The 23,936-nt window shown below is 39.3% G+C and overlaps 1 protein-coding gene across 50 annotated transcripts in view; it reads left to right on the top strand.

Annotated features, from left to right (window-relative positions):
- Positions 1-23,936, top strand: part of SORBS2 (sorbin and SH3 domain containing 2) — a 190,351-nt gene that overhangs the window by 104,050 nt on the left and 62,365 nt on the right. For 8 of the 50 annotated variants that reach the window (XM_074588252.1, XM_074588254.1, XM_074588277.1 and 5 more), the window contains exons 3-7: positions 1,405-1,454; positions 9,783-9,809; positions 10,807-10,931; positions 11,903-12,520; positions 19,794-19,829. In XM_074588252.1, the coding sequence (XP_074444353.1) occupies positions 1,445-1,454; positions 9,783-9,809; positions 10,807-10,931; positions 11,903-12,520; positions 19,794-19,829 (816 nt within the window). In that variant the 5' untranslated portion in view covers positions 1,405-1,444. Of the gene's footprint in view, positions 1-1,404; positions 1,455-9,782; positions 9,810-10,806; positions 10,932-11,902; positions 12,521-19,793; positions 20,274-23,936 lie in introns of all 50 variants that reach the window. The other 42 variants (XM_074588266.1, XM_074588269.1, XM_074588290.1 and 39 more) reach the window with 10 other exon arrangements.

Here is a 23,936-nt window from a genome sequence, read left to right on the forward strand (position 1 = left end):
TGTGACTCTCTGACTGCAGCAGAGTTCAGTTAATTTCTGAAAAGCAGTAAGTTTTTCATTATGAATACAAGAGAATACAGCAACATGCATGTTCCCTCAGAGGTACAGTTAATTCAGGGTTCCTGTTGAGTTGAGCTGGAACTCTGTTTCGATATTTTGTTTACTTGTATTAATCAGTATCTTGAGTTTCCCATTATAAAAAGGGTCCCTCGTGCATACCTTCCAACTTACTCCAACGTAGTTGGGCAGCTTATATTTTAAATTTATTTTTTGAAGCTGTATTACATTAAAAATGCTGATTTTTTTTTTCCCTTTGATTTATCCTGAACTTGATGTGGGAACAGTTCAGAGGGAGAATGACTTTTTTTAGCCCTCAGTATTTTGGCCTCCAGTGTGTCTGCTCATTCGGTAAAGTAAATTATAGTGGGCAGCATATACATAAGGGTACAGCTGAGATTGGCCAGAGTGCAGAATGCCAACCTTTTCTGCATTTAACTCTCTAAAAGAGCCTGAATGGAAGAGGTATTAAAGCTCCTGATCCTAAGATAAAGCTGTGACATAAACTCAGTAGATGGAAAATATTGTCTAGTTTGTCCTGTGACAGACCAGCAGTAGGTTAAAGTCACCTGTTAATGCTGGATGTTGTGCTTTTCCTACAGCTGTAGTTTGGTTTTGTGGGGTTTTGCTATTTGTTTGTTTGTACTTACTGTATAGAGTTGGGATATCTAACTAAAGAGATTCAACCTTGACATGATTTTGGTGCAAATTATTACCTTTAAAAAGCGCATTGATGTATAGTGACGTGATTGCCTACCTATTGACTCCATTGGGAGTTTTGAAATGGATTCCTGTGGATCAGGACACGTGCCCTGATTCTGTGCATGGCGGTACAGTCAGCAACATTAGGAGTGTCAGTTTTGTCTGTAGAGACACGTTAAATCACCAGATGAAAACAGCCACGTCTTCTGCTTATAAACCATTGAAAAAAACCTGGTAACTTTGGCTGCTTAAAAAAATATTCTGAGACGCCTACTCTTTATATCTTTCTGTTTGCACAAAGGAGTGAATAAAGCTTATAAGAAGCCTTTAAAAATATTTCCCAATTCCTGTACTAATTTTTATTTTATAGTTTCAAGACCAAAAATCAGTCACTAGTTTTTTATCCCAGAGCAAATGTTTACAACAGAGATACTAAACCCTTAAAAACAGAGTCGCTTATAATGGAAGCGACAGCTCATCTTTAACTTTGGAAGGACAAGCAGTACCTACTTAATTAAAGCTGTGTTAAAATAGGACTGTCGTTTGTGTCACAGGGATTCTCCACCCCTCGGAGAAGTCCTGCTGCCATTTTGTACCACACGTTTTTGTCTTGTGCAAATTAATAGATCGTTTTATTTTCCACAGGAAATCTGAAGACTTTTATAGCAAATCCTCCAGTGTCAAAATGAACACAGGTATGCTGCTTCTGTGAGATCTTTCGTTACTCTAACGTGTTGTTTAGTAAGCGGAGAAGGTCCCAAATTTCCTTAAATTTTTATGAACAAATTGTACTTTAGTTGGTGCTGACCTCAAATTAAGCAAGATATTTTACTGGTATGTCTGCTTGTGTGCGTTTGTATTCCATATATAACATTTACATACATGTTTTTCTATGTATGGGTATATATGGATATGTGAAGTATGCATGCACGTTTAGCTTCCTGTGCTTAACTATCAGTTTTGTATGTGTATGTTTTATGTGCAAATATGTAGTATGAGGACATAACGGCTATGGAAAAGTGGTGTGAAAGCATCACATTTTCCTAGGAAGGTGCACATGCTTTAAAAATGGTTTGTTTTCATTCTCATTAAATTAAGGGGCATATAAATACTACCCTGTATTATTAGCTACACTTGCCTAATCAGATGAGGATAACAATTTCGTATTTGGAGGGATTTGTGTTTTCTCTCAAGTTGTGATAGATGTATTGACCCAGTGAAGCACTCTAGAGGCAGTTATCTTCCTGATCTATGACAACGTCCTAATGTTTGCTCCTGGATCATCGAACCCAATAGATAGTGCTGCTGGTTTTGCTGGAAGTGGGAAGAAGCCTCTCGAGAGCACATTGGTGAAATCCCGGCCTCACTTGTGTCAGGTGTAAATTTTCAGTTTTCAAATTTTTATACTCCGTACTCTCTGCCTGGTTTGCAGATTAACTGTGACCCACGGATAGACATCCCCATCCCTTACAAACCAGTTGGTTTTGTCGTTGACTGTAGGGCTGCACCAAGGTGACTGACATGACAGCTGGAAATAAGGAAAATGTGGGATGTGGGAACTGAGGACCTGAACTACCTTTGAAGCCAGTTCGGGTGTTTCAGCAGCACGCTCTAAATCAAAGGGATTGGCTTTGCCATGGTATCGGCTGCCATTACATAGACCACTGCGTTAATCAGCCTTCCTGGCTTCCCAGTCATTGTCTGAGATAATGGAACTCAGCAGGACCAGGTTCTTGGACCCATTTTTTAGTACAAATTTGAAATATATTGGCTCACGTGAAACCACTACATTTGTAAATATAATAAGCAGGAGAAATTAAAATTCTCAGTTGCCTTTGTGGGGTTTTTTCCCCAAAGTTTTGGTGATTCTGAATTATTTTACAGACGCTAACCAGGGTGGTGTGTTTTTAAATTATGGACATACTGTTTGAAATTTGTCCTATCCTCTTGGATTTTTAGTGAAGACGTCTTTCCTAACTATGTCAGTCTGTATAATTAAGGTAGTACTGAAATACTGGTTGCTTAATAGAACTATAATTTCAGAAGTAACCCAGCTAATCATCATACATTCAACTGTGATTACATTGTGCATTGCAGTCATATGAGTTAAAATCATATGATAGATGTCATTTTATAGCTTCTACTTTGAAAAATTTGGGTAGTTTCAGAGCAGTAAATTGCCAGTTTGTGCTACCGCAGCTCCTAAGTATGACTTTGTTCTGTGTTGTACTAAGATTTTTCGTGTAAGCTAGAAATTCTCAAGAGAAATAGACATAAGATTTAAGTAATTTATGTGGCTAAATGACTTCTATTGGGGATTGGGAGTCTTCTGATCACACAGGAGTCTTGAAAATCAACTTAAAAGACCTGAACGCACCTGAAACCCTTTCCAGTTACCTAAGGATATCATGATTGTAAGCTGAACTTTAATCTACTCTGCACTTACACAGTGAAAACATTTTTCAACTTGCGTACACTTGATATTAATGTGCATGTTACCAGCTTCACTAAAAGGAGGTATTGACAAAAAATTTCCTATCAGTTCTATTGATGTAGATTGTTTCTTGTAAAAAAAAGATAAAATCTAGTGAGTGGGGTGTAAAAGTGAACATCTTGCACCTGTCTGTTGATAAAGCAGCACTTTACTAAGGCAGAGAACAACTGAGGTGGTAGCTGTTCTGCACGGGTCTGCACGGTGTTCTGGTCTAGTTGTTTCCTTTTTTCTTTTTTCTTTTTTTTCCTTTTTTTTTTTTTTTACTCTATGTTGTCTTTGAATACAAAATGAGTGCTGCAGTTCTTTTATTTTTATTTTTTTTATTATTTCATTGCTTTATAACAGGAATTTGTGCGTGACGCAATTGGAAGTTGTCAGGTACTAGTGATTTGCCACTAGTTTGTTTTAAAAATATGCATTTCTTAATTACTTCTACAGATAAATGAGCGCTCTGGTTTGATGCCCGTAACTGCTGAAGTGGCAAAGCTAGCCTCTATGCAGCTTTAAAAAGAAAAAGTAAATCTACTGCTTAGAGCGGGCTCCTCTAATCCAGCATTCCCTGTGGCTGCAGACTTGGCAGCCCGTCTCGGCAAACCCTGCGGAAGATATTTTTGTCTACAGAGAAAATGTTTTGAAGAGCTTTGGTTTTCAATACTCTACCATATATGGGAGGGATTTTTTAGCATTTGATGTTAATTCTGTACCACATGTTAGGAAGGAATGTTCAACAGCGTAAGGCAATGAAACATGTTTGCAAAAGCAAAGAAACAGACGTAAGGTATAGGGGAGTCTTTCAGAAGGACCAAAGGTACTTTGTCTCATAGTTCTCTTGGTGTTCAAATGCTGTCATAATTTAAAAATAGTATTCTAGCAGAATGTGTGCCTTTTTAAACCCAGACTAAGCAATCATCAACAGAATAATATTTAAAACTATATATAGGGGGTTTCATCAACAAGTCTTCAAGCACTTTACAGAATTGCTGAGCGTCATTAACTTGGTGAGACATTTTGAGAAACTAAGTCACAGGAAACCTGAGCTACCCATGAAGCTCACATCACATTAAAACACGGGATAAATGTGCTTATTATTCATACTATATATGTGCATGCATAGCTGATCTTGGGGGAGAGGAAATTGCATTGAGAAATAATGAATGGATACAAGTTAATACGCTAAAACAGATTCTTAGTGTCTATCTGTAAATATTTTGGCTGAGTTTCACACAGATAATTCTTGGTAAGTGCATCTAATTTTAAATTTATTAAACAAGTTAGCTGCTTGCAAGACATGAAGCACATAAAGACGAGCCAAGAGTGAAAAAGTATGCAGTTCTGGAAGACTGCAGATATTTTGTGTTTGTTAAAATTATTAATGGAAGTCATCACATGCACTAATCTCTTACATTTTGTCTGGGAGACAAGAATAGAAATTCTTGGGTCCCTGCAGAGTCCCTGAATAGATTGTGAAGCCACTTCTAGATCGTTAAAGCAAATTAGGTGGGCTTGAGTGTTGCAGGCATTCTGCAAAAAATTTCCGTCTTTAATCATTATTTGTTGTAATTTAGCAGCATCAAAGAACGAAATAATACGAGGTTCCCCAGTGTAGTCAATGATGTTGGGTTATGGGATAGAAGCTCCTCTGCACTCCCACCAAGGAGCTGGGAGGAACAGTGGCAGGAGGGGAAGCTCAAGTAATAGCCTGCCCTGCCAGGCGACTCCCAGGCCCATCACAGGAGCCATCAAAGGTCCATCTCCACAAGCCTCAAGACGCACAGGGGCAGGCAGGAACCCAAATTAAGGACTCCCAAGGAACAAAGGGAGGCACAAGAGCCTCTCTTGTCCAGGTCCCTCCCAGGACCATCCCAGGAGAGCCTCAGCCATGAAGGTAAGTTGATCCTAGCATTCAGAAGTTTGTCCCCGTATGGCCCTTGCTCTGCAAGATACCATCAGAAACGTGTCTTGCCAGATAATCCTTTCCTCCCCTTTCTCCTTCATTTTCTGCACTGCCTGCTAAGGATGCGTATTTGTCTTTTCCCGATTTGATGACAGTATGCAGCGCTTGCAAAAGAATATCTAGACACCGACTGTGCTGAGTCCTGATTTGAGCTGGACTTGCATCTGAGGCAGCTGTTTTGATTGTGAATTATTGCCCGACTTCATCTTCTGTTACTGCCTGCAGACCTTAGCTGATTCAGGTCCCCTTTGCTTCAATATTAAAACAATACCTAGGAAAACAGGAATCTCACTCCTGAAGAATTTGTCATGTCAAAAGCATAGAGAATTGTGCATATGTGTATACGTATTTTCACACATTTCATTTTTTATATACACATACGTTTTGTATAGATTGCTTCACATATCCTCCTTTGTTCCTGGAGTAACAGCTGTGCAATATTAATTGCTTATAGTGCAAGCGGAATGAACAGATGATCATGAATTCAGCCTCCCTTACTGTTTTTGAATTCTCTGTTGTCTGGACTTCGAGCTTTTTGGTATTATTTGGACTTCAAGAGTCTGGGTGAATGGAATCAGTATTTGATGGGAGTTTGGTGGCGCTGTGAAAAAGGAATAAGCCTCTTAAAAGTTCCACTGTGTAAGGCCGTGCAGATGAGGGAAGCAGTTTGAAAACTGCCACTTTTTGAGGCAGCATGAAGATTCTTCTGACCTTCACTCAGATACGATGCCCTTGACTTAGCGGGAGCCTGGGCTGAACAAAGATGGGGAGACGGAGTCCATTGTTCATAAATACAAGCTTGCCCACACACATTTGTATTTTATTAGAAACTTTGCACAACTCGATATGCTATATTTGTGAGGTTGTGTCTTAATTGAGTGCTAATTGACTCTCATTATTTTGTGCAGATACTGAGAATGTTATTGCAGGTAGAGGCTTGCATATGGGCTTCTGTATATAGGGGTAAACGTTGTATGCATTTATCTATATAGCCAGAACACCTGTTTTAGCTGTCTCGTTTGAAGCCTTGTCAAATACTCTGCTAGATAACGGGTCCACTAAACATGAAAATCTGACTCAGTTCAGTTACATTAAAAATTAATTTGAAGCAGAATCTCTTGAAGTTACAATGATGAAATATCTGTAGTCAGTTTTCCCTTTCTCTTCCTTTCCTTCCGTTTCAGTTTGTCTGTCCTGAAATTGAGGAAGGTAGGTCTTGAAAAAATACAAATAAAGCATTGCTTTGTTTGAATAAAAAATGTGACAGTATAGCAAGTTTGCCCGTTAGCTTGTATTAATCAAGTAAAGTATGCTGCCTGCCAGTATTCGGGTAGGAACAGAACCTCAGTATCAGCACATCATCAAATCTCCTTAGAATTGCTTCTGCTGTGTGTCAGGGAGGGAATACAAGAATGGAAAATGTGATTTTAAATACTGTTGCCATTCCATATTTAGGTTAGCAAGCTAAAACAAGTGTGCAGGTTTGATAGCCGTTGTCTTTGCTTCACACGTACGCCACCAATAATTAATTGCGGGTAACTTATTGCTTCCGACTGTTGCTGACTGAAGTCATTTGGCCTTTTGCCTTGAGGCTTGGAGTTGGCAATGAGTCTTCGGAACCGCTCACACCTGGGGCTGTGGCTCTGATGTTTGCCAACGTTAACAAGTATTTAACGCGTTTAATGCATATCCTGCAAGACCTGGGGCCAGAGGGCTCTCTATTTCGGGGGAGTATTGGAATGAGCAAAGAAATACCCGGAGCTCGTTTCTCTTGCAGACGTGGGTTGAAGATGTCTCTGTGGCTCAAATTACTGCTGTCACGGGAAATGCTTTCTGCTAATAGGTCTTCCTTAAGTATAATTTTATAAAACTCCCTATCATAGCACACAGATATAAAACCCTCTATCGTAGTTGTGGTTCTTCTTGACTTCAGAAGGGCCCTGTATGGAATTTCAGTAATATCAAATATGAAAATTAAAATAATTGTTAAATGTAAGAGCAGAAAAATACTCTAGTTAAATATAATCAGGAAGAATATTTATTAACTTGCTTTTACAACTGTGATAGAGTTGCTAAAAACATAATTGTGGGAAAGCTACCTTCTAATAATAACGAAGTATTTATAAAGCAGAATGACAGCTCCAAGTGAGAGAGGAGCAGAGTAAGGAAAGGAAGGAGTCATGCAAGATCCAGAATAAAAAAGGGGTTTTTTCCATTCCTGGCTGTTCGGAGTGATTTTAGATTTCTAATCATTCCCTCAGGATGTTGTTGGGTTCCAGACATGCATTTTTTTTTCACCTTCCGTTAGATAAAAAAGAAGAGGGGGGAGGGATAACAAGGATGTTCCATCAAAACAACAAAAAAATTATGCCACCCTTAGTAATTTTGTTTCTTGAGCTTAAAGGAGCCAAAAGACTGAACAAAAGCACTTTGTCAGCTGATCAAACATAAGCTTAGTTTATGAATGGTGTCTTTCTAATGCATACAATGAAATGATTTTACAGTGCAGATTATTGACATTACTCTGGAATGTGTAATCCTTCATCTTGATTACTTGTTTGTTTTTACTAATTGGCTATAATTAAGCAGTTTTTCAGGTGACAGAATGTATATATTTCCCTAGTGGATTAAGTATTAAAATATTGCTTTCTTTACTTATTTTCTGTGGGGTTTATTGTAGTCTGAAGCTCGTGAGATTTTATGTATTCTGCTAATCCGCGAAACTCGCTAATCGACACGTTGCTGCAGCAGTTCCCTAACTGCACGCTTGTTTTCCTCTACCTTTGGCGTTCCTCACCCTGCGAGACGTTGCATGTGCTTTGTCTGGGGCTGCTGTCTGTATTGTTTTGTGCTTCCAGATAGCGGTGGGTGCGCTCGCAAACGTGCTGCCATGTCTGTCACATTAACAGCTGTGAAGAGAGTTCAGAGTTCTCCAAACCTATTGGCCTCAGGTATAACCGCTAACCAGGGAGATGCTCCTCCTCAATGGCTTCTCCGTAGTCTTTTGCATTCCTGCAATATTCCTCTGCAAGGAGGAGAAGGGTAACCGTATTTTCTGTTCTGCTGACAGGTCTGTTACTTCTACAGCGCTCTTTAAAAAGTAATCTTAATTTCTCACTGCCTATGCATTAATGAAAAAAAAAAAAATTGGAAATTTTTGAATTTTCCTAATTGAAAATTAGGAAAAAATCAGTTATTTATAAATTAATTTTACCTTCTGTCCATATTTTGAGTCTCATGCCCCCTGTTTTATTTCAAGATAACATAGCATGAAAAGTAGCTTTTGTTTATTACAAACTTTGTTTATTGCAACTTGCTTTAAAACTCATCTCAAAAGAATCTGAATGTTGTTGTAAAATGATCGTCAGAAGCCAGATTAACTTAAAAAAAACGTTTATCAAGCATGTTTTCCTGAAAATGCTTAAAACAATAAAATCAGGCAGAATATTTAGCAGACAGGCAGAATTGTTTCTTAGCAATACTCATGTCTGATTTTGCAAAATTAAATCATAATGGGTATCAGCTGCCCAGGTTCACTGGTGAATTAAATAGTTGTAGGTGTAAATGAGTAAAGAATCTTGAGTGGTGTAGCCTAATTTACACCAGTCTGGTCATGCAGCGTTCACACCAAACAGGCACAGTACAGGAAGCTGAAGAAAGACTGAGCCAGAAAATAATTGCAAGATGAAGTCTTTGTTTTGTAAATCTTTTCAAATAGAAGACTAATCCCCAGAAATAAGAACTGTTAGAATTTATGAATCAAATTGAAAATTTGCTTCCTGTTTTTTGTAAGGTCAGTGGAATGGCTATTGGGATTATTGAGTGTATGTAAATTTAAGAAAACACTGGGTTCTTATTTCTTAGCAACCCTTCTAACAAATTTTTATCATTTAAGCGTGCAATACAAGCCTCTTAATGTCTTGCTTTGTTGCACTTAAAGTTAGTGATAAGGAGCGTTCTTAGTACTACAATTATTAAAAATATTTTAAATTTCTTTAGAGAAGTAATTTTAGTTTCTTTAGGAGAAAAAAAACACTAATATATCTAAAAGTAAGCTAAAACGCCACCAGAATTTCAAATCTGTTCTGTGCTGGCAGTCTGAATGTATCAGTTTCTGTGTTTTGCTTCAAAGTGATGAAGAAAGCATCACACATTCTGCTGTCAAGGGGGAGAGAAAATCCTGACAGCATCTCTAGGCATCTTGCTTGGGTTTGAATTAAACCTTTCCAGCTCATTTTAGAGGAATGATTTTTCTTTTGATATCCAGACTTTAGATGGTAGTATATCAGAGTTTTTCTGGGAAAAAAATCCACAGCAAATCCACAGTTTGTTTATTTATTATTAGCTGTCTGAAGTAGCAGTGATTAAATGACAATAACTCTCAGCGCGTTACAACCTTCTGTAGAACTTGTGCAATAAACATTGCGCAGTTGCCTATGCTCTGATAATCTGAGGTGTGCTTAGGCAACAGGAGGGAATTAGGTAACTGAACAGAAAGACTCCTACGTATTTTTCAAGTTTGGTCATCACGTTTTTATTTCTAACACAAATTAATATTGGATGTTTCTTTTTCAGGATCTGATTCTCAGTCTCCAGATTCAGGTAAATAAAACACTGTGTTATTTATGCCTCAGTGTAATACTATGGAAGTGAATGAATTATAACAATCTCCCATTTATTTGATTTCGTTGCTCCATACGTCCACATTCTTTAAGGAAAGCACCACTGAAATTGTAATAATAATTGCAAGTGGCTAAGACCTCGAATTCAGGTCTCATTTGAAAGCAGTATTTCCTGTAACACAGTATATGTTGTCAGAAAATGAATTGTGTGGGAGAATACAGACTGCTTATTTGCCACCTTTAGCTTCAGTGGCACTTGCTATTTCCTTTTTAGTCCCTTACTCAGGATCGCAAGTTCTGCCCACCCCACACAGCAGCTTGCTCACATAATGTGTTACTTTTCCCAGCCTCTTATAATATTTTGTCTTCAAATCTGTAACTCGTTGAGGCGTGAAAGTATCCCCCTCTATGTTTGGACCATGCCTTAAGGGCATTTCCAGCTTTGAAGACAGAGACAAAACATGGTTGGTTGGTTGTAAAATCAAGGTGTCATTCAGATTTGGAAATAAGCTGCGTTATTGGAACAACTAATTGGGTGTGGTGGTGAAATGTGGTGGAACTGCCATGACCAACTAACTTTACGTGAGCTGGGATGTTTTTCAAAATCCGATGCAGCAGTGAAGTTCAAGAACCGAATCTGTGAAAGTACTTTGGCCTGCTTTATACAGGGGCTGAAGCACCAACGTCTCCAAAGGACCCCCAAGGTTAAAACCCATCGTCTGTGGGGAGACATCAAACTGCTACCAGCACTATTGTCCCTGCTTGAGTTTTCTAAGTTTTAAAGATAAATATTGTGTAAAGTGGCAGCTTTAGCCCTGTTCTAATAACGTCCATGGTGATAACAGTGGCAGTGTCAGTCGTGTAGGAACTAAGCTTTTCCACAGTGTGTGTAATGGCTGGGTTGCTATGATGATAACAACATGCAGATCTACTAATCACAGAAAAACCCTGCTTTGATTCTTTTTTCCTCACAAAAGCTTGGAGATCTTACAATGATGGAAGTAGAGAGGCACTGAATGGAGATGCTAGCAGTTCATCTCTTACAGCAAAAGGTTTTAGGAGCGTGCGGCCAAATCTACAGGATAAAAAATCACCAACTCAGGTAAAACTGAACACACCAAATTGCATGCTTTGGCATTTGTGTGTGGGTTATTCTTGGGGGGTAGCATATATAGATGGGATATCTCTATGGAACATTGACCTGATGTCTTCCAGACAGTTGAATCATCTGTTCATATGGGTCATTACAAACTGGTTTCCTGCACAGATAAAATATACTCCACACATGATGCATGCCTCCAGGTTAATTACCAGAAATTGCTTTCAATGAACAAGACAGCCAGCTTAAATGAAAGTAGGTCATACACAAATAAAAGCTTTCTAGGCATTTTCCCAGACTTCAAAGAGTATTTATTAATATTTTACACTCGGAGAAATGCATCGGTCATCAAAATAATATCTGAGGATAAAGGTTTAGTAATTATAAGGTAGACAATGTTTCTGCCTGTTTTGCAGGACAATATAATTAGAGCACATTAAAAAAAGCCAATACTTGGAAGCATATTTATCTGTCAAAAAAAGATGAACATGCCAACATCAGTACTGTCTCTGTTACTATTTTAATTCAAAGGTTTAAGACGCTCTGTGTGTTTTATATATGTTTGTTACCTGTGAATAATAGCTTGTTATCTAAGATCATGGAGTACATTTTGCAAATTACTTACATATGTGAACAATTTCACAGGAATAATTCTTATTCAGTGTAATAATTGTTTTTTTAAAAGAAAATGGACTGTTGTGGGCTCCCTTCTGATCCCAGTTTAGTCTGAGCAAATGGAGCATCTGGCTTTCTAAACACAAGCTGTACAGCCCTGCACAGCAAAAGGTGGTGGGAACCCGACCAATTCACTTGTCCATTGAATTGAGCGCTGGTGGGGTGAAGCCCCTTAAGTTGCTAGTTCCTTTATTTAAAGATAAAAGTCAAACTGAGTTGTATCTCCTGCTAACATATACTTTCTTTCTGTTTCTTCTTCAATGTTATTTTGCTGTGTGTGGATGCTTTTGGCAAATAAGGCACCTCTGCCACCCCCTAGAAAAGAAAGTTTTCGGAAAGCAAGAGTAACTAATCACAAGAACGAAATTAACCTCCAGGCAGTAACGACCGGTCCGGCTAAACACCTTCCCACAGATACTGCCTTTTACACTAACGAGGAATCTGTCCAGAAGACAATGTCTTCTCAAATATCTAACACGAGTGTGTGCTATGCACAAAAAATCACTAAACCACTCACCTCCATCTCCAGTGCAGGCACAAGCACGGTAGTTGGTATTAGTACTACTCTCCATCAAGGCCAAAGGCAACAGTCTCAAAAACGTAGGGTATCTACCCTGAAATTAACCCGGACACGCGACCCAGCGAGTAGCATTCGTTGTAATACCCAGCAACAGCTCAAGCCTGTTGAAGTGCCAGTATTTACACAAAGGCCTGTCTCACCTGCCCGTAACCCCGTGCCTGAGAAACACACAGCATCTCTTTCCGTTCAGATAGCTCCCATCCCTGACAATAAAGCAGAGCCTGAAATCCAAGAACATCCACCTAGTGTTTCTCCAGACACTTCAAAGATGGCTTCAAAGGATTTGGGACAAAAGTCTACAGTTCTTCCTTCTTCACAGGCTGCAGAATGCCATGTGGTATATTTAATTTTTCCATCTTTTATTTTAGATCATTCATGAATCACTTAATAACCCTCTGTTTAGTTATACTTACATTATCAAAGTTAGACCTTGTGTTTTCTGGGTAAAACTACCTGTCACATGGATCAAAACAGAACTGAACAAAACCTGAAGTTTTTGGAAGGGTATTGCAAAAAAAAAAAAAAAAATTAACCCAGCTGAGCTGGAAGGTAGATTTCTTTGTTCCTCTGTGAGCACTTTATGGAGCGCAAATGCGCAGTAGGAAATTAGTGGATTGTAGGTGATGCATCTGCTTAAGTGGCTCTTCCTAGAGGGGGTTGTGTTACAGCATTATGCTGCCATAGGTGCTGGAAGGATCAAGTATGGATAGAAAAGGGTTGGGTTGGGGGACTTTCTACAAATGCAGCTCTGCCAGTTTGCTAGGGCTACCAAAAAAAAAAAGTATGTTTTCTCAGCCGGTGCTTTCTGCAAGGCTAGTCACTGCTGTCTCCTGCGTGTCCTGTGCAATAGCGCTTTTTAAAGAAAATGGGTTGATAAAATCTTTTGTCAACGACCTCTACATGAAGCATCACAAGGCACTGAACTTTTAAGTCCCTCTGTTTCCCCTATACCTACTGAGATGGAAATTCTTTGTTAACTATACTGAGCTCACCTAGGAGAAAGGGGAGTATCAAGCACACAGTTATAGGACCAGAGGAGGGTTGATCTCCATTCAGAAAGTTACTGAGTCAAATAAAATAAGCCTGGGAGCAATAAAGCAGCAGCAAATACATGCAAGGCAAACGGAGAGAATACTTTGTCATTTCTACTTCGCTTTACCTAGTCACATTAAGACTTTTCTATTTTAAAAGTTAATTGTTCTAGCGTATCTACCAATATACCAGCTTACCTGAGTTTGAAAGCCCTTCAGTTGGAGGTGGGGATTGCTATAGGTCTAGTCATATCTGCCTCAGAGCTTCGTCTGAGCCAGGATCCCATCGTGGTGGTTTTGTGTTCATCTGGTTCTACTGAAATCAGTGGTGCAAACTTGAATTCCGTTGACAGCCCCGTTGGCAATAGTAGTAACACATCTGCTCGCTCGGACTGTGGTTCTTTCAGAGCATCACATTCAACCAGGTCCTTACTCTGGAAGCCACAAGCGCCTGCGTTACCTACAGGATGGTTTTACAAGTTGTAATGTGTCAGTTCCCCCGTTCAACTCCCAAGTAAAAATTTCGATCAGAACAAAGCTCAGTGAAATTATATGGCAACAATTTGCAATGCTCCATTTGAATTCACTCCATTAACAAACGGGAGCACGCAAGAATTAATCACGTTTGTCCTCAAGATTGGAGACAAAACTGTCATCTTAAACCCTTCTACTAGGCTACATACAATTTAGAACATTTTGAGAAAAACATGTTACTTTACCCTTGAGAAAAAACAGTTCCCTACTTAGTGATTTTTGTCGAGTAGAACAGGTTCAAGCAAGAACCACAGTAAAGAAGACAGTAATGAAGGCTGAGCAAGAGCTTTTTCCGGCTAGCTAGGGTATGAAGATTTTAGGAGGCAGGCTTGCAAGCCTTTTAAATATGGGCATCGAGGAGCACGGTCAGACAGTAGAACAGGTGTAAGTGTGGCCAATACAACTTAGGCGTCTGTGTTTTCGTTTCACTTAATACTTGTTCAGCCTGTTAGCAGCATGATGCATTAGATATGCTCAGATAAGTCAAAGTGCCTCTCAAACAGAAAGTAGTTTTATGCCAGCTAACAAGAATTAGGGGAAATACCTTTTTAATGATCCAAAATAATAAACTCTAATCAGAATGACTAAAAATCATTTATCTTCTAGCTCCTTTTTTTTTAAATTTTAAGAGTCATAACACATTTTGTGATTTCTTTTTATTTTAGAATCTGGTTTAGTTTCATTATGAGCTGACAAAAGTTAGAAAAGTAGCTGTGATTTGATTGGCAATTCTACACTTATTTTTCTGCCCTCTCCTTGGTTTCAGTGTGTGGGAAGAATGATCAGAAATTTGGCAACTGGATTTTTTTGAATAAAATGATAAAAATTTCACTTGATCACAGGGATCACTAAGGAAAGTAGCCAGCTTTTCAGACTGCATCTATTTATTGATCTTTTGCCTGCGAAATTCAGCTGACATCCTCCCTGATGTTCAGCTTTGAAGTAAATTCTAAACATTAGTGTCTGGTGTATCTGGTATCACAATCGAGTCATGGAGCTGGTGGGTTTTGCTAGCTCTGTGTTAAAATACATACCTAAAACTAGAGTACAAAGCAGCATGTGTGGTGGTGTAAAATTCTGCGTCAGGTGAGGTCCCGAAGCCAAGATGCCATGGGCTACAGGTAGAAATAAAGGCTACGGCTATATGTCGAAAAGGATTTCTTTTCTGAGTCAGATCTCTGGTTGAAGTCTTGGAACTGTTCTAACTAATGCCAAAAATTATGATCCCCCTTAGCGCTCTGTCTCATGGTATTTGCAAAGTTCAGAAGTTCTCTCACAAAGACAAGATAGCTTTCAGTATACTGTGCGTGATAGTACTTTCATTTTTTAAATTGTTTTAGATTTGCAAGCTCTACAGGACTTTGTACACCAGTTAAAATCCTTCTGTATATGCAGATCGTAGGTTGTTATGTTAAGCTGTATCCCCCAAGGATGCTCTCAGGCTGTAGATTAAGCCCATCAGCAATGTTCAAAGCTACCACAGAAACTCTCAAAACCCAAAGACATTTAGAAAGGTGCTGTAAAAACAGACAACTCTCCCTCTGCATCTGGGTTTATGCGTGTGGAGGAGAATGAGGTAAGATTGGCTAATCATCACTTCTTAAGAGGTGATGAATGAGAAATACTTTGTATTGGTGGGTATCTCTGTGTGTAGGGAACATGTACAACTATAATATGTCACAAAGTATGGAAAAGTACAGCCAACAGAGAGCTTGTATGGTCCGAGTTCATGCACGGCAATTTTGCAGTATTTTTTAATCTATTTTATTATGTTTGTGCTCCTGTTTGCACTTAATTTCAGAGCGTATCTGCTGAAACATGAGGCGCAAGCAGAAGTGTGGTATGACTCACCAAGTGGCATTTTGTAAACACTCCTACTCAGAGAAAGGTTAAACCCCTTAAAAGTATACATGAAAAGAGAAGCATTCAGGTTGCTCAATATTAGGTTTTTTACATTATTACAGTCTCGAGAGATGCTGCTGCTCTGTACCATACAGTGGATACAGGAGAAATAACCTAATCTATTTCAACAGAGAAATTAGTATTTGTTAGTATGACACCGATGGTAGTAAATTCTGCCGTCCAAATTTCTTATAAGAGAAAGTTCTACACTGATGAAGAATTCTGAGCTGCATCTTCTCAAACAAACACCTGGTATTTTTATGTTCATTTTGTTCCTGAGTTCCCAAGTGTCCTCTTGTTCTAGATACCGCTCTCTGAAACTGGGGACGCAAAACATTTGTCCCGTTTGTTTGAATTCCACAATGAGTGAACACTTGCTGTAGTCCTGGTGTCCTGGAGGAATAAAAACTACTATTCTAGATGTTAATGAAAATGTTTCTTTTGCCAGCCCGATGGCTGTAGACAAGTGAAGCAAGGAAAATAAACCTGGAATTCAAAAAATTGTTTCTGAATCGGTTTGTCTAATACATCCCTGTTTGTTAGGTATTGACAATACATCCAGTGATTTAGAAGAGAGAGAAGACAGGTTTCAATGTTTTGGGGACAGAGGGCAAAGAAAATCGAGCGCATAATTTTCATTTTAAGTTCTGTATCACTAGTGTGGTTTTGTGCAAGGGCTGAACTCCACCTCCTTGTACTGAGTGTAGAAGAGAGCTAGGTCACGAAAATGGGCATAGGGAATACCACTTGCAGCATCGGTTTGGAGGTTTTGACATCAGCTTTTAACAATTAAAAATAGAGGTATTTTTACCCATTTGTGCAAGCGTATGGGTGTAATTTGATTGTTGATTACTAAACTCTGCTATGCATTAACAAAATGAGTTGATTCACTTATCTCTGAGTCTCCTTATCTGTGTCTTGACTGTCGAAGCAAGGCCAGCACTTTGGTGTCATTAGTAATCTCACACCACTGCCCGCAGATCTTGCATTGAAATGATAGATGACTGGTTTGGAAACACATACTGGGGTCACACGTCTACTTTATGTGGATTTGGTAGAAACTGTATTCTTCAGGCCTGACATTTTACTATTTGATGGAAGGTGAAGATTTCTAAGGACCAGCAGAAAGCTGCGCTTGAGACCTTCAGTTCACTTCAAGACTGTGATGACATTTATCTCTCTCTCTCAAGAGTTGCTCCACGATCCAAAATAATTATGTAGTCTAACTAGTTTTTCCTCATTCTAATTGATTAAGTACTTGTTTGGCATTTAATCCGCCTGACTTCCGCTAGCGTTTCTTGCGCTATAACAATAACAAACCTAATCTGAAGCACACTGGAATGCATTCAGCCTTGTCCTCCTCATATTTTTCACGGCGATGAAAAATATGGATTGGTAGTAGCCAAATGATTCTATTTAGAGTTTAGCAACACTTCATGTTTTTTAAACGGTGTAATCAGTTTTCAAAAATAATGCTCTTTTAAATCACCATTTCAGCCACTCTTTCCCAGAGTGATGGTTGTAGCTATGACAGAATTCTAGACCCAGGCAGAATATTCAAGTTTTACTCTACAAAGCTGAGAAACTTCATGTTGGGAATCTGTACCTAGAATTGCTGCATTCCTTCTACCCACATTGTAAGAACGATAACTTTATATTCATTTTAAGAATTTGGCTTGGTGAAATCAGCTATTATTTGCCAAACACAATTAATTTAATTCTTTAAGAACTCAATTTCACTAGCTCTCTGGATGCACCCTGAATATCTGTTCTTGTGTTGTCCATCCCTTCGTTTCTCAAGCATGCAGGCAATCTTCTCAGTTTGAAGCCAGAAGGCTTACTAGGTTTCTCAAGTCTCCAACATTTCCTGTTATTTTAACTATTTAGAGATCAATTTTCATCTTTTGGCTCAGGCATATGTAACTTTTCTTCTGGGGATGCTGAGAGGTTACCTGCTCTCAAGAACTTCAGAACTTCATATTGGCTCTGCCTCATAATTGCATTAGGGATCTCCTGGTTCATGTCTTTTGCTGGAGATCTTGAATTATGACGTGGGTGAAGAAGTTCATCATGTATAATGATTCTGTCTTCCCTTTATGTATCTCTGAGGTGAAATTACTGTTTCTTATATGTGTATGTAAGTGCACATATCTTAAACCCCTGAGACACTGTGCTGTACAACTGGCTGTTTCACATCTGCATATGATTACTTTTCATGAAATTATTTTAATAGTATTCCATTGCTCTTTTGAAGTTTCCATGGGCAATTTATTTATCTCTAAAGATCATATCTCCTTTTACAGTCATATATTCAATTATTGATTTTCCGATTAATTAATCTGTTCAGATTTACTCTATTTTTCTTTTTCCAATTGTAGATTTGAAACATTGCTGTGAATAAGATTTGGATTTTAAGCTGTTTGATTAAGTTTCTTCACTGTTTTAACTGCAGACTTTAACAGCATCTTCTGGCTATTTTTGTCTGCCCCAGAGGTGCAGTAATGCCAAAGAGTTCTTTTGAATCATTTGGAACAAGTGATGGATAGCTGTTCACGTGCTTAAGATTCTTTTCTGAAATGCCTATTATAGGGATAGTCCCATTGACCTCAGTAAGGTTATTTGTGTAAATTCTAGTTGATCTCAGCAAGAGTTATGGAACTGGACCCCCAGTGACCTCTCATAAGTAGCACAATCTGGGTTGTGTTCCAAGTCTTCCATAAGAGCTTTAGAAGATATTTTCAGATTTTGGATTAAAATGCCGAAGTGGCATTTTAATCTGATGGCTTGAAACATTTTTTGAATGATTAAAGACATCTGCCTATTCTGAGCGTAGGAAATAACCATAATATTTTTGGTAACAATGTGATATCTATGAGTAAATGTTGCTTTTTTGAATATTAATTACTGGATACGGTATCTTACTGTCCTCTGTTTATGCAGCTCTTCCCCTGCAGCTATTCCAGAGTTCCTCAGCCCTACCAAAAGTGAAGCCGTGGGTGCTGAAGTAGGCAGTATTTTACGTACTTCAGGAACTGATTGAAAGCCTGTGGCTAATAGGCAGTATAGAGGGATTTGTGCAGCTGTTTAACAAAGATTGGATGCCAACATGCTTTTCATGTGTCTTTAATGCAAAAAGAAGCTGCAGATGCAAAAAGCCAGTTTTGGGACTAGTTTAAACCCAGTGTCCTGTGTCCGATTTGAAATGACAGAACATAAAGCCCCGTACATCGTGTGGCAGATCTCAGAAGCACTCTCATGAGCACGTTCCCTTATACTTTTAAGGAATTATGCTGAAGCCAAACAACTAGTGTGTTTTGTTTCAGTACAAGTCATCTCTGTCCTTTTCTTGTGCTCCCAATCTTTGTTGTTCCTCAGATTTACACCAGTTACCCCAACAATCCTTGTGTCCTCCAATGTTGAAAAGGCTCCTACGCGTACACCTTACCCAGTAAGCTGACAGGGTGCTTCCAGGGTGCTTGGAAATTCTAAGATCATCCAAACATTTTTCTTAGAGAGGCAGTGGAGAAGATGTATTCAGTCACAAGAGGCAAAGAAGCCCACAACCCGTTGCCTGCAGATTGTACGAGAGTTCAATATTAGTGTTTCCATTTAGCTTGCAGCCCTGCCCATCGGGCAGGATATACATTATACTTTACAGTTGATTTCAAAATACACAATATACATTACAGTCAATTTCAAAATAATACTTGTCCTTTTCCCAAAGAGAGAGTAACATTTACGGAGATCAGACTTCCAGGTTCCTTTTTTCCTTTTGCAAACAAAATGAATATGACGTTCTCCAGCCTCATGTTTACGGCAAGTATAAAGGAGTGTGAACCTTCTCGATGCGCAACCGGGATCATTAATAGATGCAGCACATTATGAATATTCATCCCCAGCACACTATGGTTTCTGGCATTGCTTCCACTAGTATTTGGTGCATTCATTTCTTTCATGTTTTCCTACTTTAATATAGAGCGTGGTTGATTTATTTCCTAATCCATGTGAATGTGAACTTCCTCGGGCTGCTGAAAAACTTACGCTTTTGTAATTCTCCTACACACAGCAAGAGGCAAAGGGAAAAGTTTTTTATTCATTTGGTAATCTGTTTCTTTTCTTATTTTTTTTTTCCTCAAATCTCAGCTTGGAAACCAGAAAGTAACTGCCCCTGTGATGGAGGTAAATGCTTCACAGACACACAGACAAACAGCAACAGAAGCTTCTCCACTGCCTCTTCCTCCTCCTGTGGTACCAGTTAACAGAACCTCTTTCTCACCAGACAGTGCCACCCATCTAGTACCATATTCTTTGCCAACGCTTGATGATTTTTTGCCTTCACGCTTTTATAAAACCCCAGCCCTTTCACAGTTTTCTTACAAATGCCCATACCTAGCTTCCGAAAGCCTTATCCACAGGAACGAAACGGCCTCTGTAAGCACAGATTCTGCCATGAGCGAGTGCTCCTCCCGCACAGTGAGTGAGTCCTCCACGGCCATTCTAGATGAGCTGCAGACTTGTAGCTATGATACCACTGACTGCTCTGAAACACCTTCCCCAACCTTGAGCCAGATGTCTGCTGTGTCAGATGGCACCACCTTAACCAACACTGCTGCCACCTCTCATGTAATTATGCTTCCTTTTTTCCTCCTCCGTTTTGTTCAAACAGGTTGTCAAAGGGGAAAAGAATTCAGACTTGTCTGTTTTCCCCTTGCACAGACAAGTATTCCGTTAGTAGTTTTCTGTGTTCGCAGTCTGACAGTATGTTTTGAAACAGTTGTTTAACAAAAAGCCATTGGCGTAGCAGATTTGTAATAGGAAAATGATTCTAAGATGTTGCACAGTTGTATGGTCAGCTAAGGTCTATCAAACACTTTGCTCAAAATAAATGAAAATAAATTCAAAAAATATCAGTTCTAAATGCATTAAAAGCGAGTGGTCCGTAGAGTTCGAAGAGATTTGTTTAAAATATTGTTAGCAACGGACAGGTTTGTGGAGTTTGCAGCCTCTGGGCTACCACCATTTTTTGTTTATACTGAGGTACAGATTTCAATAATATAACTTGTATATTCATAGTAAATGTTGGTAATATTTAACACAGTTTTTTTCCCCAGCCACCACCACTGACTGCACAAAACTGTTTTTCTCTCCTCTAACTAACCTTTTCCTCCCCTAAGCACGGTTTCTTCCAGGAGTGAACTTCATAAATAATCTCGTAGTACCCAAGTGTCCCGTTACTTTTCTCTTGGTTAAATCAAGGAAAAAACCATCATGCAATTAGACATCTTATACGTACATTCACTTTTCTGTACCTTAGTACACTCATATATGGGTAGAAAGAAGGTATGGAATTTGGGTCAAATCCAGATCACTCTGGTTTCTTTTGAGATTATCTGCATGATTAAAATGAGTCAGAACAAAGCCGTCATTTAAATTGAGCAATTTGTTGCTGAATTACAAAACGGGGAGATGTTCTGAGTCTACAGTTTTACTGGGTCACAACGGTGTGGAGACTTTGTACAAATACTTCAGCATGCTGTCATTTTCAAGTTTAAGAACAAACAGTGTATATATTTTTAAAGTTTCATGTATATTTTATGAAAAGTATTTTGAGCCCAAACTTGCACATAGTCACCTGGAAAGTGAACAATCTGTTGTCAGCGCTCTGGATGGTGTTAAAAACATAATATTCGTAACAGGCATGTAAAAGCTGTCATTCCTAACTCTTGTAACACAGCTCTGAAACCTTTTTTTTTTTTAAGTCAAGTCGAGTGAAACTGCATACAGCCCAGTAGTTGTAATCAAAGATCCCGTAATCAATGTAGACTGGTACGTGTAAATGAGGCTCAATCACTACGTGACCATTTACTGGCTGTGGGAAGCATGGAACATTTGTGTTTTCTTCTAAACTGCTTCTAAAATAATCAGCTAGCTATATTTGTTTTCTTTGAGCACCATTTTTGTAAGCTGAAAGTCCGTCCTTCTTTCCTTTTTTGGGATTTCCCTGTAGAGGGATACATTATGGTCAGGTCTGACCACCGCTTTCTCTCTCAGACATGGCAGGGATGAGCATAACAGTTGTTCTCCACGGATGGACAAAGAGAAAGGATGAGTCTCCCACCAAAGGACAAAAATCCCCAAACGATCTTAAGAACCCCACAGAAGTTAAACTGCTGTCAAGACCTACCTCTGCAGCGTAGAAAAGTCTTCGTCTCCCACCCTCTGTAGAGAAGGACCAAACAGATGATGGATGGGGCTTTGAGCAACCTCGTCGAGTGGGAGGTGTCCCTGCCCAGGGCAGTGGGCTTGGAACTAGAGGATCTCTAAGGTCCCTTCCAACCCAAACCATTCTGTGATTCTATGACTATAATGTGTCTGTGAAATGAGAAAACGATGGGGAAGCTGGTGGCACACACACGTATGCTGCTGGTAGCTCTACTCCTGTAATGATCTTCATTATCAAAGGAGATTCCTCTTGGTTTTGTAGACGAAAACTGCTGAGAGAACATTAAAATTAATATAGGATTGTGCTATCCAGCACTGTGCCCGCTTTCAAGGCTTTCATGACGTTAGGTCCACGTTGGGGATGTTTGTTTGTACTTGAGGTCCCTAATGAAAGCTTAGGCAAAAGGTTTTACAGCAGATCTTCTGAGAAGAAGAAACAGCATCAGGAAGAGCTGAATCAACAAAATTGTAAAATATTCCAGGCAAAAGGCAGAGCTAAACATAAAGCTGTGGTTAATTGGCTATACTTCTAGTCACAGATTACAGTTTCTTTGAAAACCTCCGAAGTATGAGAATTGTAATTCTTCTTTGGGCTTATGCTTAGAATTAGAGTTAAAATCAGAGAACAGCTGGTTTTGGAAACTAGCCTTTCTGATTCTGTTCCAATTATGAACATGTCCCTTATAAAGTCATTTTCATGGGTTCTTTTTGTTTATGTAGTTTAAAATTGCGGAATCTAATGGAAACTTGGAAATGGAAGTACACATTAGATTTTTGCCTTTTCCCGAGTTTCGGGCCTGTCTTGAGCTTCAAGAATTGATCCTGAGTGTTTTAGCCTAATTCAGCATCTTGAGGCCAGGGGTGTGCTGGGCAGCATTGTTGCACAAAACTGCTCAGACATCCGTGATGGAACCTCTTTCCCTTTGCTGCCTGCCTCAGCAGAAAGTTAGGAAGCAGCTTCAGCCCCAAATAGATGCTTTGCTCTGATTCGGAAGCCCAGAGAGCTGCTCTTTCTGATGCCCAGGCAAATTAAAGGAAGTTTAAACCTGGTAGCTAGGAGGAATCTTTACAAGGGTTTGATTACCTAGCAGCAGAAGGAGGTGGCTCTGCTGGCAGAGGAGCACGGGTAAAGTATACTGGAGAAAAAAATAAATGGAGGAGCCTGAGGAAATGAACAGCATGAAAGCGATGAGGATTATCTTCCCAGTAAGCTGGGAAATAGGTGCATTTGGTGAGATAGTATTTTCTGTATCATCTTATTTTCCCACAGAGGAGATTACCTGGGAAAGTAAAAGGTCTCATTCACAAATAGGCATCTTAAAGATTTCTGTGTAAAATCTGGGAACAAACTCTGTCACCTGGAACTAAAGCATCGCATTGTCAGATAGAAATGTCAGTAGCTCCCAAATGATTCCAAGGGCAGGAAAGGCCCTTGGAACTTGAAACTTTGCAAATCTTTTATTGCTAACTCTCTCACCAGTGCAAGATGTGTCAGATAAACAAATGCAATAGGCACCTTCAGGGAAACATTCCTCCAGAAGAAAGTCATTAGGAACTAGGAAATTATAGCTGAGTTGATATCCTCTCTAAAACCTTTAGAAGCAAATCCAAAAATGTCTTGTATGGACATGCCACGTACACACTTAGACTGACGTCCATCAGCTACTTGTGTGGATCCTGTTTTCGTAATACTGTGTACCTACGTAGTGTAAGAGCCTTACTGTCTAACCCAGCTACTCGGTAAAGCCCATGACAGGAATATCTTAGTTTTTTATTACAGAAGTTCACGGGATTAGCTTCCCAGTCTACAAAGAACTCACACTAGTTCTGCTCTTCTCTTCAGAGAAACAAAAGCCGTAGTAAATGAGTAAGAAGGTGTAAAGTTCTGGGCATAGTTACACCCTGCCTTCCCTAGAAACAAGCTCTCCCCAAAAGATAATATGCAGGAAAAGAGCGTGGGTGAACCCCTGAAGCAGCGTAGAGCTGGCTGGGCCTCATCTAGGATCCTCATCTGAAAACATGGCTTCATACCTCTCAAAATGCTATGGTTGAGCTCATGGAGCT

The sequence above is a fragment of the Larus michahellis genome, chromosome 5, assembly GCF_964199755.1.
Source record: "Larus michahellis chromosome 5, bLarMic1.1, whole genome shotgun sequence".
Lineage (NCBI taxonomy): Eukaryota > Metazoa > Chordata > Aves > Charadriiformes > Laridae > Larus > Larus michahellis.